Below are 12735 nucleotides of genomic sequence, written 5' to 3' on the forward strand. Positions count from 1 at the left end.
TCTTTTTTTCTTGGGATTAATGGATGAGTTTATGGGAAATGGTTGTATCAGCTTCAATGTGGAGTATTTTGTTGGGATGCAGTGCTTTTTTACTCTTAACTAGGCTGAGCATTAATGAGAAATGAACTCTGTTATATCTAAACTACCACAATCTTCAATTACAGATTAGTCCTAGAAACAGCGGCGCGAGGAGTTTGTGGAAAGAGCGGGGTCAATCCTACATCTCATAGAGAGGAGGAATACCAGGAATGATAAGGAATAACTAACTCTACAGATTTTCTCGAAGTTCAAACCTTGCCTGCGGAGGTTGGCTGTAGACAGGTATTTATCACACTGCAGCCTTATTAAGGTTCTTACACTAGAAGAATTGGAAGGATTGTTTTGCATGGAACTTGATTTGGTAATCATTTTTGCCACCGCCGATTCAGTGTCTTCCTGCAAGAACTCAAATTAGATCGATTCATCATTGGAAATCATGTTGTAATTCAGGAAAACAAAGCATTCCTTAGCCAATTCTTGAAACATCGGATATCAATCCCATCTTGTTCATATATATAATTGACTTTCTTTTTCAGCATTCATCCAGAGGTGGAAAACATAGAAAATCATTTTATAGTCAATTTTTGCTGTTGACAGCAAAAATTAAGCTGTTGAAAACAATGTACCACAGCAGTGTTCCAAAATCTAGGATAGTTGACCGTAGTAGCCCATTTGAAAGGAGTTGGCTCCCACTAAGATCACCACCTGCCGACCTGCCGCCCAAGCAGAGGCCACAGCCAATTTAAGGACTTTCCTCTGGCCCTTTCATCACTAGAGGATTCTCCACCGACGTAGCCTGAACACACCATGTGACCCATCTCAATAAATCATACTGATTGAAAGATGGTATTGTCGGTGATTCAATGAGCTCTACTTGGCCTGGATTTTGAAGAGTTCTTAATCTCGGTTTCAGAAATGAGCATGTCTGAAACTCCATTGAGGAATTTTGGATTCATAAGAAGCTCCCAGAAGAAAACATTGGTAATACATGTTGAAGATGAGAACAGATCCAATAAACTGAATGTGGAAGAACTTCATATAGAAATAGCACAGAAGAAAACAGACAATGAATTCTACAAATCAAACTATATTCTCTGTTCAACAAGGATTGCATTTCAAGGAACACTAGGATTGGGAAAATTGCAGGTGGTTGGATCTGGGTCAGCTCTATCTGATCTGAACCGATCAAGGTTGCTGCTGGGCATCCATGTAGCCAGCATCGACCAACACCTTCTCCCGCTTGGCTATTTCAATGTCTTCATCCACCATCATCTTCACCAGCTTCTCAAATCCAACCTTTGGTTTCCATCCCAATACCTTCCTCGCCTTGCTTGCATCCCCCTTGAGATTGTCGACCTCCGCCGGCCGGAAGTATCTCTTGTCGATCACCACATGGTCCTTCCAATTCAATCCGACATTCCCAAATGCGACCTCCAAAAACTCCTCCACTGTGTGTGATTCCTCCGTCGCAACCACGTAATCATCGGGTTGTTCTTGCTGTAGCATTAGCCACATGGCTTCCACGTAGTCCCCTGCAAAACCCCAATCCCTCGACGCCTGCAGATTCCCCAAGAACAACTTGCTTTGCAGCCCAATCTTGATGCGCCCTACAGCCCGTGTGATTTTCCTTGTCACGAAATTCTCTCCCCTGCGCGGCGATTCGTGGTTGAATAGTATTCCATTACAAGCGAAGATCCCGTAGGCCTCACGGTAATTCACAGTATACCAATGCGCGGCGCACTTCGCTGCAGCGTAAGGGGATCGAGGATGAAATGGAGTCGTCTCCGACTGAGGCGGCGGAGTAGACCCGAACATTTCAGACGATCCCGCTTGGTAGTACCGAATTTGAGTACGGCCAGTGGCAGAGATATGAGATCGAACGGCCTCAAGCAGACGGAGGGCACCAGTGGCGACAACATCGGCAGTATAATCCGGAATTTCAAAAGAAACAGCAACATGCGATTGAGCAGCGAGGTTATAGACCTCATCGGGTTGGATGATATCGAGCCATCGGCGGAGAGAGGAGGCGTCGGTGAGGTCAGCATAGTGAAGCTTCATTCGTGCCTTGTGAACATTGTGAGGGTCGATGTAGATGTGGTTGATTCGCTGAGTGTTGAAGTTGGAAGATCGCCGGATCAATCCATGGACTTCATAGCCCTTCTCGAGAAGAAACTCGGTCAGGTACGAACCATCCTGGCCAGTAATGCCGGTAATTAAGGCCGTCCGGCGCTTCTCCGCCGGTACGCCGTTAGTGTCGGAAGAGGATCTGGTGGCGTCGGCGATAGATGCCATTGGAATCAACCCGATTGATCAGTCGGATCTGAGAGAAATCGAAAGAAAGTAATGTGGTAGAAGAAAGGGGAGAGGGGGAAGGCTATTTATAATAGCCGCGTTTTGGAGAATTCATTCTGATTAGCCAATCAAAACGTGCCACATAATATGTATGGAGGGTAATATGGTCTTTTCAGTTTTTTTATAATTTTTTTTTCCCATTCGTGGTTTTTGAATCTTAAGGTCAGTGACGTGAACTTGGGTGACATTTTTTTAAAACCAAATTAATTTACTAAATAATGAATTCATCTATTTTATTTTTTTTGTTTCCATTTAAAGAAAATGTTAATAATTAAAACATATATTTATTTATTCTCTAAGAATTACTAATTAATTTCAATATATATTTTGAAAATTTTACCACTAAATTTAATTTATATTTTAAAATCTTATTTTAACCAAATTCTAACACAAATTATAGGTTGATTTAATTAGGTTTTTCATATCACCATTTCTTTTTAACACCCTAACTTCGAATAGACTTCAAGTTAATGTATGAGTGCAACATGGTCTTTCTAATCGGAAGGTCAAGGCTCTATTTCAATAGACTTGATGCATTATGTTTTTAAATGTTGCTTTAACGTTAGTTTACTATGTTTTTATTTGATGAACCAATTTGCTCGATTTCGTTGACTTGATTGGTTTCGACTATTTTATGCCGATTACAAGTTGAGTAAATTATTTTTTTTGGTCCTTCGAGTTCTGGGTCTTGTTAATTTAGTTTTTAGGTCTCAAAATTTTAACGACAATCAGATCAAAATTTTATAACCACTTTCCATCGATTTTCTCTTTGAAAAATTCCCTTTAACCACAAGTGAACCATTTTCCAAAGTTCACAAAATTAAAAGTATAATTTTTAAACCGAGACATCAATTTCAAACTTTAGAATAAAAAATATTTTTATCCTCAATAAAATAAAATGGGGGAGAAAATAGTTTCCAAGTGAAAAAAAAAAAAAATAAAGTTGAACAGATAAATTATAGATAATAATATTGATCAAGAAGTCAGATGTTCGACCTTCTACTTTATGGGTGCAAACAATTCAAACCATATCGGCTTGAGCGTTAATGTTGTCGCATTTAAAAAGGCAATAATCCAATGGCATAAATCATCGAACTGCAGAAAAATCTTAGGTCACTGAAACAGAGTAGCTATAGCCAAACCCTACTTGAACACTTCGATTAGCCCAAAGGCCAAATGGATTAAATGCTTTCATCATTAGAGCATGGAAATTCATGAGAGAAGTTAAGCAATCCGCTTGATTATGTGAACTCCACTGTCAGTATCCACAATGTCGCTTACCTCTCCAACCTTGAGGGCAAATGTTGCTTCTTCAAAAGGCTTCTGCATCTGGCCACGCCCAAAAGGACCTGCAATAACATTATTGTGTTCTGGCTCATTCAGATGCAGTGTATTTAATGCTAATCCACGCACAAACAGTTGCTAGAATAAACTGTCAGCTACTAACGAATAGAACATCACAGCATATCCTTCTGATCTTAGAAATGATCTAAAAAAAACTGCTACTGAACTACTAAATTGTAACGACTCAGGCCCATCACTAGTAGATATTGTCCTCTTTGGAATTTCCTTTCGGGCTTCCCTTCAAGGCTTTAAAACAAGTCTACTAGGAGAAGGTTTCCATATCCTTATAAATGGTATTTTGTTCTCCTCCCCAACCAATGTGGGACATCACAATTCATCCCCCTTTAGGGCCCAGCGTCCTCGCTAGCACTCGTTCCTTTCTCCAATCGATGTGAGACCGCCACCAAATCCACCCCCTTTCGAGGTCTAGTGTCCTTACTGGCACACCGCCTCTTGTCTACTCCACTTCGAGGAACAACCTCTTCGCTAGCACATATTTCAGGTAAAACTAACTTGAAATACAGTTCAGAGGGGGAAAATAGACTACAAGATTAAATAGAACCAATTATACAGTTCAGATGATGTACCAGTTTATGGTGGAATACTAGTAACGGGTAAAATTATTGCTGCTTCTCCATCTCATATATTTTAAAATCTTTAGTATTAGCCGGGGCCAAAAGTTTATTCACACCAGCAGGCAGAAATTATATAGACGGGCACTTTCATAGTGTTGATGTTACTGCGTTTTACCAAATATAAGAGGAGCTCTAGATGGATTTCCAATTGAATAGATGGTGAAACAAATTGACATCCCATCAAGGAATCCTGTTTAGCTAAGTTAAAATCAAGCACCGAGTAAGTAGTCCTTAAATAAGTTTTTAAGTAAAATGATCTAACCCAACAAATTATATCCATCATAGTAGCATCAACCGGTTGAGGATGGTTGGGAGGTTGGGAGGGAGTCTCATGTTGGCTAATTAAGGAGATGATCATGGGTTTATAAGTAAGTAATACATCTCCATTGATACGAGGCCTTTTGAAAAAACTTAAAACAAAGTCATGAGAGCTTAGGCTTAAAGTGGACAATATCATACTATTGTGGAGGTCTGTGATTCCTAACATGGTATCCGAGTCATGTCCTTAACTTAGTCATGCTAATCGAAGTCTCGAGTGTCGAACAAAGAAGTTGCTAGCTTCGAGGGTGTAGTCAAAAGTGACTCAAGTGTCGAACAAAGGGTGTATTTTGTTCGAGGGCTCCAGAAAAAGGAGTCAACCTCAATTAAGGGGAGGTTGTTCGAGGATTCCATAGGTCTCATGAGAGTTTCTATGGTGTACGTTGTTCGAGGAGAAAATTGTTGAGGATTGTTGTCCTACATTTGCTGGCTAATTAAGGGGATGATCATGAAATTACAACCGGGTGAATACAGGTATGAGAAATTTTGGAAAAATCAAAATCAAAACAACAAGAGATTATTCTTAAAGTGAACGGTATGTAATTCCTAACACAATCAACTTTGTCCCGTAATCTAAAAGCAAGAAAGAAGGTAACCAAATATTTCACAATCTTATGATAAGTGTTAGAGCCTTGACAACGCAGGATCATAATAGGATTTTCAAAACGCAAGTAGAAATTCAACTTGGAGACCTGTACAACCAAAACGAGATGAATTCCAACCCTTATACGAAGCAAAACGTAAATATAATCGACACATATCTCCAATAAAATCCAAGCAAGATACAGACATCCAGGCACAAATAGAAATGACAAATAAAAAAGAACAAGTACGTAACGAACAGAAAATAGAGAAAGGACGTTAGCGCACCTAGATCGCCGCCACGCTTGGCAGAGCTGCAGTCAGAAATGCGAGAGGCAACATCCTCAAACTTAGACTTGCCGGAAATGATGTCGTCTCGAATGACAGTAAGCTGAGAGACGGCGCTTTCGCGAGTAGTGTTCTTGATAATTCTGCCTTCCGGATCCTTCCACGAAGCAGGACGTCGTGAACCTTGGTGCTTTATGAGTATGTGCGATGCCCTAACCTGACCGGCAGCCGCCGAAGAGGACATCTTGTTCTTCTTACTGCTGCTTCGCTTTTCCTTCGCAGTTCGATCCGCAGAGGAGATCGACGAAGCCGATTTCTTCCGTTTGCGATCGGAATCTATCTTGGCAGCCTGTGATACCAACGGTGGCGCCGCCCTCGCTTTTTCTTTCACTTGGATTGGTGGAGATAGTGGCGAGCTCTCGACAATGGTAGGCACGAGAGAATGGGAACTGGAGATACTTCTCCACTTCGTTTCCGTACTGCTAGCAATTCAATCTCCACCGTCCGTTTCTGTGCTTCTGAAATATCTAGCGGTTGCAGATTTTTTAAATCTATTACTAATGTTAAGATTATTTTTTAATTTTAAAAAATGTAGAAAAGTATTAATTAATGAATCTAGACAAAGGTTCTAGCAATTACCGCATGGCAATACAGAGCATCCAAGCCATCGCATGATGGAGTTGAATTCGAATAAACATGGTTGAGAATTGATCGTGGAGAAAAATGATTCGTGGAATTCGAATTCTGGCGGGGGAACAGAGAAGGGCACTCTCAATCATCCCCTTCGGAAGAAGATGCCTGAGTAGCAGGGCGGTTATGAGCTTTGGGGATGGTAGCCATGGTGCAATCGGCTTGCCCACTTCGCTCACTGGCATTGGTGGCGCCGCTTACGAGCCTACCACCGTCCCGGGGCTTCCTCCCGACGTTACCAGTGTAGCCGCAGGGCACTATCATTCTCTCGCAATCGATTCGCAAGGCTGTCTCTGGGCTTGGGGCAGAGATCAGGAAGCGCAGCTTGGCCGGGGCTTTGCTTCCCCTAGGTAGCTTTATGTCTCCCTCTCTCAATTTCGATTAGAATTCTTACAGAATCCGTGTTGGTTTTCTTATAGCTGTTCAAAAATGCGATCGCTATTTTAAGTTGTTTTCTTTTGTTCAATGTTAAAAAGTTCTATCTGATATTGGAAGGTATAGCCCAAGAAATGCTTCTTAGTTGTTAAATAATGCTGAGCTCTGTAGTCTATTGGAGTACTTGTTGAGGATTGTTGGGAGTAAGTCGCTGATTTTTATTGGGTTTATAAGTAAAGGAGGAGTACATATTCATTGGTACGAGGCCTTTTGGGAAGCCCAAAGCAAAGCCATGAGGACTTATGCTCAAAGTGGACAATATCGTACCATTGTGGAGATCCGTAATTCCTAATAGTACTTCGTCCGATGGTTCGATTAGTAGTTACTATCTCATATGTTGACTTGAGCAACAGAAAAATTAAACTATGATTAGTACATCAAAATAATTTTGTCAAAGTTTCTGATATGCAGGTGAAACGATAACATTTCTCATATTTTGATGTGAACTTTTCGTTATGAGCCATTTTAGTTTTAAAAATTGTGTTCATGATTTCCTTGCATCATTTTTGACAGAGATTCTTGGAATGTACCTAATAGAGTGATAGGGCTGGACCTAGTGAACGTTCGTTCGGCATCTGCATCAGGCGTTGTCTCTGCTGCTCTTGGGGATGATGGAAGTCTGTGGATTTGGGGAAAGTCTAAGCGCGGGCAGCTTGGTCTTGGAAAAGATGTCACAGAGGCTGTTTTACCGTCCAGAGTTCAAGCAGTTGAAGGTGAAAGGATAGTTAAGGTTGGCTTGCTGGCATTCTTATTCAAATTCTTTAACTATAGCAAAAATAAGTAGCAAGTAGCAGTAGTAGTAATAATTGCACAAGCTCTTTAAATTTTTAACAAGAAAAGAACTTTCATATTCTTGGTAGGTCTCTTTTGGTTGGGGACATGCACTTGCATTAAGTGAGGATGGAAAATTATTCGGGTGGGGCTATTATGCTGATGGCAGGTTGGGAAATATTGGAAGAACTCTGAAGATGTCTCCTTTGGATTCAAGTTCATATAGATCTACAAATGGCCAAGAACAACCAAACATTCAGCTTGCTGAAAGGTTGGTTTTGGAATCAATGGAGGATGAGAAAAATATGCCAATAATATGGGAACCTCATTTGGTGGAAGACCTTACTGGAATTGAAGTGGTAGACATTGCATGTGGACTTGATCATTCCTTGGTCCTTTGCCGTAAGTAACAATGGAGCTAATCACTTTCATATTACTACCCAAACATCTGTTTATATTTGTTTGATGCCAATATCAAATTCTCAGGTGATGGCACCCTCTTAAGCTGTGGAAGCAACGTATATGGGCAATTGGGAAGAGTTAGACAAGATTTGGGGTTGTTACCGGTTGATTCAAGTTTCCATGTAAAATCTGTAGCAGCAGGGCTCGGTCATTCTCTGGCCTTATACCAAGATACTTCAAATAAAGACGTAAGTGATGCGACAAGTGTCATCTCATGGGGATGGAATCAGACGTCTCAACTTGGAAGAGAAGGACAAAACAGCATCCCGTTAATAATTGAAGGATTAGCAGGGGAAATACCTATATCAGTGTCGGGAGGTCGTGCACATTCAATTGCTCTCAGCTCTAGGGGAGAAGTATGGGTTTGGGGATGTGGAAGGGACGGAAGACTTGGGTTAGGAAGTTCCAGTGATGAATCTGAGCCAGTTTTTCTCGATAGCCTCGAGAATTGCAACGTCGTGCAAGCTGTGTCTGGCTTTGACCATAATCTAGTACTGGTTGTTGACTGATGTGGTTCAAATCTAGTCTTGGTGGCTATAGTTTGTTCTTCGAATGTGGTTACTATGAATCCTTCTTGCATCCAAGAGTACTAGAAGAAGCATTTCGTTGGTACCTTTAAGTTTATTGGGCTTTTTGTGCTTGTTGAGTTAGACTCTAGTTTACCCCAACTATATCTTAATAGTCAAATTAATGTTTGCTAGAAAACTTGGGCATGTAATTTCTAGAAGTAAGCCTTTATTTGATCAAGCTTTTTGTAATTTGGTTTCCTGTTCCTCAAACGCATCATTGATTTGGATTTATGAATGAATACACTTGATAAAGAATGAAAGCAATATGCAATGTTTTGGCATCTTATTATAAATTGAAGTCGCAAAGAAATTTCCTGCAATTTGAGCAGGACTCTAACGAACACTGTGTTTTCCACGCACACCTTTTTCTTCTCTTGTTTCTTCCTTTTTTCCAGGTACAAAGGCTAGCAAGGTGGAAGATCCTTTGGGGGCGGAAGAATGGATTGATCTTTTCCAGGTCCATCTTCAACAACAAATGCTGTTTTCAGACCCCATCCTGTATGGACCTCGAGATGACAGTGCATGAACCAGACTCCTGTACGTTCATTACCAAAATGATATGAGCTATATATATATTTAACTAGAAGTTATTGTTCATTTTTTAAAGTCAATACTCACCTGGGTTGTCGGCTCTAAATCGGATGGCGGTCCATCCTCCAGTGGGAACTCCAACTGTGTTTCTCTCAATTGGATCGACCAAGTTGTACTTAGCTGGATCTTTGGCTGGATCGAAGTTTCCGATCCCGGTTCCAACGACAAAAAAGTTGTAGCCATGGAGATGGAATGGATGAGACTCAACAGTAAGAAGATTGGTGTCCTGGAGTACCAGCTCGACTGTAGAATTGAATGCAATTTTGCCAAGCCTTGTGCCCACTGCGGTTCTCAGATTAGCAGTCAGTGGTGCTCCAGTATAGTTGAATGGAGTCGGAGGTCTGTCTGGGAAATCAGCTCTAAATACTCCACTGATATTGAAGTAGTGAGATTGAAGAAGACCAATTTGGGGCATCACAAAAGAGATGTTGTTTAATGAAGCAACTAATTGGGTTCCATTTACGCAAGTGGGGCAAGCGTTTTGGCCCAAACCAATCGTGTAGAAAAGCTTTCGATCAACTTTGAGTGGAACATTAGCAGGATATTGAGGTGTGTTCAAGCTTTTGATCTTTTTATTGTAGCTCAAAGCAAATGACGAGTCATTTGAGGCCGGCAATTGAGGAAGGATTGGGAGGATTGTGTTAGGGATTCCTTTATATTGGAGAATACCGGTGGCTGTTTTGTTGTCCACAGGAATTGGAACGTCCATGAACGACCTGGAAGCCATGAAGTATCTATTTGGTGGTTGGTTGGCTTGCACCAAGACATTTGTGGTCTGTCCTGGTGCAATTAATATAGCTTGTGTAGTGAAGGGTTTCGTGTAAACTGCATCAACCTCCACAACCGTCATGTTGTGACCAGCAATCGCAAAGAAAAGCTCGTCGTTGAGGGCAGCATTGATTATTCTCAAGAGATACGTCTTTCCTGCTTCAACCTCCATGGCAAAAGTATCTGAAAATGAACCACAAACAAGACTCGAATCAGTATCAGCGCTCCGTTCCCTGTAACTTGGTTGTTAGAGACTCAATAGCTTTCTTGCTTACGTTTTTCTGAACAAGGGAAAAGTGGCCCTGGCTTGCCATTGATTGTGTGAGCATCGGACATATTTGGTGGCACGCCCATGCTGGATCCTTGGTTGACAACGGCCTCAACATCATTATTCCACCATTCTCCTGCACCAGAGGTATCAATTCCATCTTTATTTTTCATTTTCTTGCAATGATCCAAACGCTATAATTTTTAAGTAAACTTTCTCATCTAACCCAGAAGAATTTCAAATTCTCTGTTTGGCTGAGGAAATGGATAAGGTGTTCCTTGCTTGGGCAATATGACAATTGCACCATAAACAGTTGCCCTTAGCCAAAGAATATGTGCATGCCACCATAATGTGCCTCTTTGTCCTGTAACGTTGAAATCATAGGTATAGCTGCTTCCTCTTTGAATAGGACATTGTGTAATATAAGCAGGTCCATCCGCCCACCCGTTTCGATACTGCTTCAACCCATGCCTGCAACATATGCAGGAGACAGATAAGAAGCCCAAGTAATGAAATTTTCTTTTGTCAACTTTAACTCTTGTGTTATGCAGAAGTCATTTCTCATTATTACCAGTGAATCGACATGTTATATTGAGCATGGTTTGTAACATTAACAAGAACTCGATCTCCTTCTTGTACATATATCGTCGGCCCTGGAAACCTTCCGTTTATGGTGACAATCGGCTTCGCATGGCATAACCTACTGATATTCTGCACTTGAACCTGAGAAACAAAATCTCAGAAGAAAGTAAGTTAAAACAGTAGAACTGAATCAAGATTCAAAATCCTTGTATCCATATGTTACATCTACAGCTATTGAATGAATATAGTAACTCACATCAAACTGATATCTCTTTACGGCAGCCTCTGCAGAAAACGAGATCAATCCAAAACAACAGGTGACAAAGAGAAACGTCAGACGACGAACAAAGCAAACCAAGCTAGCCATTGTCCTTTGGCAATGGTTTTCTCTTCCAGAGGTAATGCAAGTATGAATGATGAATGAATGATTTAAAATGTGAAGAATGTTAAGTATTTATACCATTTAGAAAGCTGCGCTGATATGAAGGTTTGTTTGAAGTTGGTAGGAATGGTGCAAGCGGCTCCATAGCCAAAGCTTGCAAGCAAGATACTGATAGAGACTTGCCTTGCTTTTGACTAGTTTAGAGGCTGAGATTTCCAAACCAAATAGAAGTGTTAGAATATTAGTGACCCTACCTTAGTTATGCATAAACAGGCTATAGTAAAAGGTTGATTAATCATAGGGATTGGAAGGTGTAGGGCCCAGTGTTAAATGTTTGGACTGAAAGTTAAGGATTGAAAAGAGGAAATTAGTTGGAGAAGAGGAGCATTTACTTTAAAGCTTCTTTTTCCCTTTTCCCCTGAATTCATGGCTACATTGCTTATAGAGGAGCTCACTTATTTTCCTAAGCTTCTTGGTAACCACTGGACCTTTGCTTTTCACCCATTCATTCAGCCCACCTACAATTTTTAACCCCCTTCAAAAAACCATCGACCTTTTTAAAAGCTATGGTTTCTTAAATCATGTTTTATAGAGGGATTTTGATGCTTATGTGTTCGGGGTCGAAAGTGCTTTCTGTTATTGGTTTGTTTGGTTGCTCTGATGTCAAATTAGTCTTAAGTGATTTATGATCGATAAATTCATGATAAGCTTTCTGAGAATCTGGTTCTTTTCGAGTGGTTTCTTTGGTTACTAAAGAGTAAACGTCTTCTTTTAGTTATAAACTTTTTGTATAAACTTTCTCCCAACAAAACCCCTTCCCCTTTCAATTTTTGTATATTCTTTCTCTCATATATATATATATGAACAATCAAGTTTCTCATCTTTTTATTCATCGGATCGACCCAATAATGATAGGCTAGAGGGATAGGCACGACTAATTAGTGTTTCCTGGTCCTGCCTAAGATAGAGATGCCCCTGAAATTCGGGGATTGGTTGATCAGGGTAGGAGTAGGACATTCCATAAAAATCTTTCTTCTCCTCCAACAGGTGGTCCTCTCCTTTCTTTCACTTGGTAAAGCAGCTTCGCTCCTCTCCAATTTAGGGAGTCATTGAAAGGTGACTAAAACACCAGAAACAACAAACTACAAGTTGTTCCCAACGACTCTAACGAGACTCCTTGACCCCACTCCAACCTCCGTTCCAAGTCACTCAATCTTGTTAAGATCACCTGCTTCATTCTCATGTTCTACGACACCTTCATCTTTAGAATTCTCCTTACTTCATCAAATGGAGTAAAGGATTCCTGGATGCATTTCCTCTTCGATGCTAACTAGACCTTCGTTCACAGTTATAATCATTTTTATAATGAAATTATTAGAAATTTAGATATATTTTTATAAATAAATATCAACTATTTTCCTCTCAAATTAACTACAAAAATATATATATATATATAATATATATATATATATATATATATATATATATATATATTTATTTATTTATTTATTTATTTATCTATTTATTTAAGTTGGGAGAGAATTATTGAAGGTTTGATAATATTTTTTAAATTGGAACGATTACATATATTTTATATAATTTAGTCGATTGAATTTAATATTAAACATGAAAAAGGAAAAAAAAAAAAAAAAAAAAAAA

The 12735-nt window shown here is 40.0% G+C and overlaps 4 protein-coding genes across 4 annotated transcripts; 1 reads left to right on the forward strand and 3 right to left on the reverse strand.

Moving 5' to 3' along the window:
- Positions 1-1007: 1007 nt before the first annotated feature.
- Positions 1008-2377, reverse strand: LOC111482651 (GDP-mannose 4,6 dehydratase 1). Its single transcript, XM_023128545.1, has one exon. The coding sequence runs from the start codon at positions 2329-2331 to the stop codon at positions 1225-1227; it is 1107 nt and encodes a 368-aa protein (XP_022984313.1). The 5' UTR covers positions 2332-2377; the 3' UTR covers positions 1008-1224.
- A 952-nt stretch (positions 2378-3329) lies between these two features.
- LOC111482843 (peptidyl-prolyl cis-trans isomerase Pin1-like) lies at positions 3330-6004 on the reverse strand. The gene is made up of 2 exons (XM_023128832.1): positions 5559-6004; positions 3330-3740 (listed from the first exon to the last, which is right to left on the reverse strand). Exons 1-2 carry the CDS (start codon positions 5800-5802, stop codon positions 3616-3618), a joined length of 369 nt encoding a protein of 122 aa, XP_022984600.1. The 5' UTR covers positions 5803-6004; the 3' UTR covers positions 3330-3615.
- A 180-nt stretch (positions 6005-6184) lies between these two features.
- Positions 6185-8674, forward strand: LOC111482841 (ultraviolet-B receptor UVR8). Its single transcript, XM_023128831.1, has 4 exons — positions 6185-6598; positions 7197-7413; positions 7544-7856; positions 7941-8674. Exons 1-4 carry the CDS (start codon positions 6282-6284, stop codon positions 8423-8425), a joined length of 1332 nt encoding a protein of 443 aa, XP_022984599.1. The 5' UTR covers positions 6185-6281; the 3' UTR covers positions 8426-8674.
- On the reverse strand, positions 8666-11826 carry LOC111482840 (laccase-11-like). The gene is made up of 6 exons (XM_023128830.1): positions 10951-11826; positions 10684-10835; positions 10339-10583; positions 10120-10248; positions 9104-10027; positions 8666-9020 (listed from the first exon to the last, which is right to left on the reverse strand). The coding sequence occupies exons 1-6, from the start codon at positions 11059-11061 to the stop codon at positions 8890-8892; spliced, it is 1692 nt and encodes a 563-aa protein (XP_022984598.1). The 5' UTR covers positions 11062-11826; the 3' UTR covers positions 8666-8889.
- Positions 11827-12735: the final 909 nt, after the last annotated feature.

The sequence above is a fragment of the Cucurbita maxima genome, unplaced genomic scaffold (genome assembly GCF_002738345.1).
Source record: "Cucurbita maxima cultivar Rimu unplaced genomic scaffold, Cmax_1.0 Cma_Scf00008, whole genome shotgun sequence".
Classification (NCBI taxonomy): Eukaryota; Viridiplantae; Streptophyta; class Magnoliopsida; order Cucurbitales; family Cucurbitaceae; genus Cucurbita; species Cucurbita maxima.

Excerpts from the sequence above, each read along its gene's own strand:
- LOC111482841 (XM_023128831.1), top strand. The coding sequence starts at position 6,282 with ATGATTCGTGGAATTCGAATTCTGGCGGGGGAACAGAGAAGGGCACTC. Across the intron at positions 6,599-7,196 it reads CGGGGCTTTGCTTCCCCTAG|AGATTCTTGGAATGTACCTA; the intron begins GTAGCTTTATGT and ends CATTTTTGACAG. Across the intron at positions 7,414-7,543 it reads AAGGTGAAAGGATAGTTAAG|GTCTCTTTTGGTTGGGGACA; the intron begins GTTGGCTTGCTG and ends TATTCTTGGTAG.
- LOC111482840 (XM_023128830.1), bottom strand. The coding sequence starts at position 11,061 with ATGGCTAGCTTGGTTTGCTTTGTTCGTCGTCTGACGTTTCTCTTTGTC. Across the intron at positions 10,584-10,683 it reads TATAACATGTCGATTCACTG|GCATGGGTTGAAGCAGTATC; the intron begins GTAATAATGAGA and ends CATATGTTGCAG. Across the intron at positions 10,249-10,338 it reads AGAATTTGAAATTCTTCTGG|GAGAATGGTGGAATAATGAT; the intron begins GTTAGATGAGAA and ends CCTCTGGTGCAG.
- LOC111482843 (XM_023128832.1), bottom strand. The coding sequence starts at position 5,802 with ATGTCCTCTTCGGCGGCTGCCGGTCAGGTTAGGGCATCGCACATACTC. Across the intron at positions 3,741-5,558 it reads CAAGCGTGGCGGCGATCTAG|GTCCTTTTGGGCGTGGCCAG; the intron begins GTGCGCTAACGT and ends ATGTTATTGCAG.
- LOC111482651 (XM_023128545.1), bottom strand. The coding sequence starts at position 2,331 with ATGGCATCTATCGCCGACGCCACCAGATCCTCTTCCGACACTAACGGC.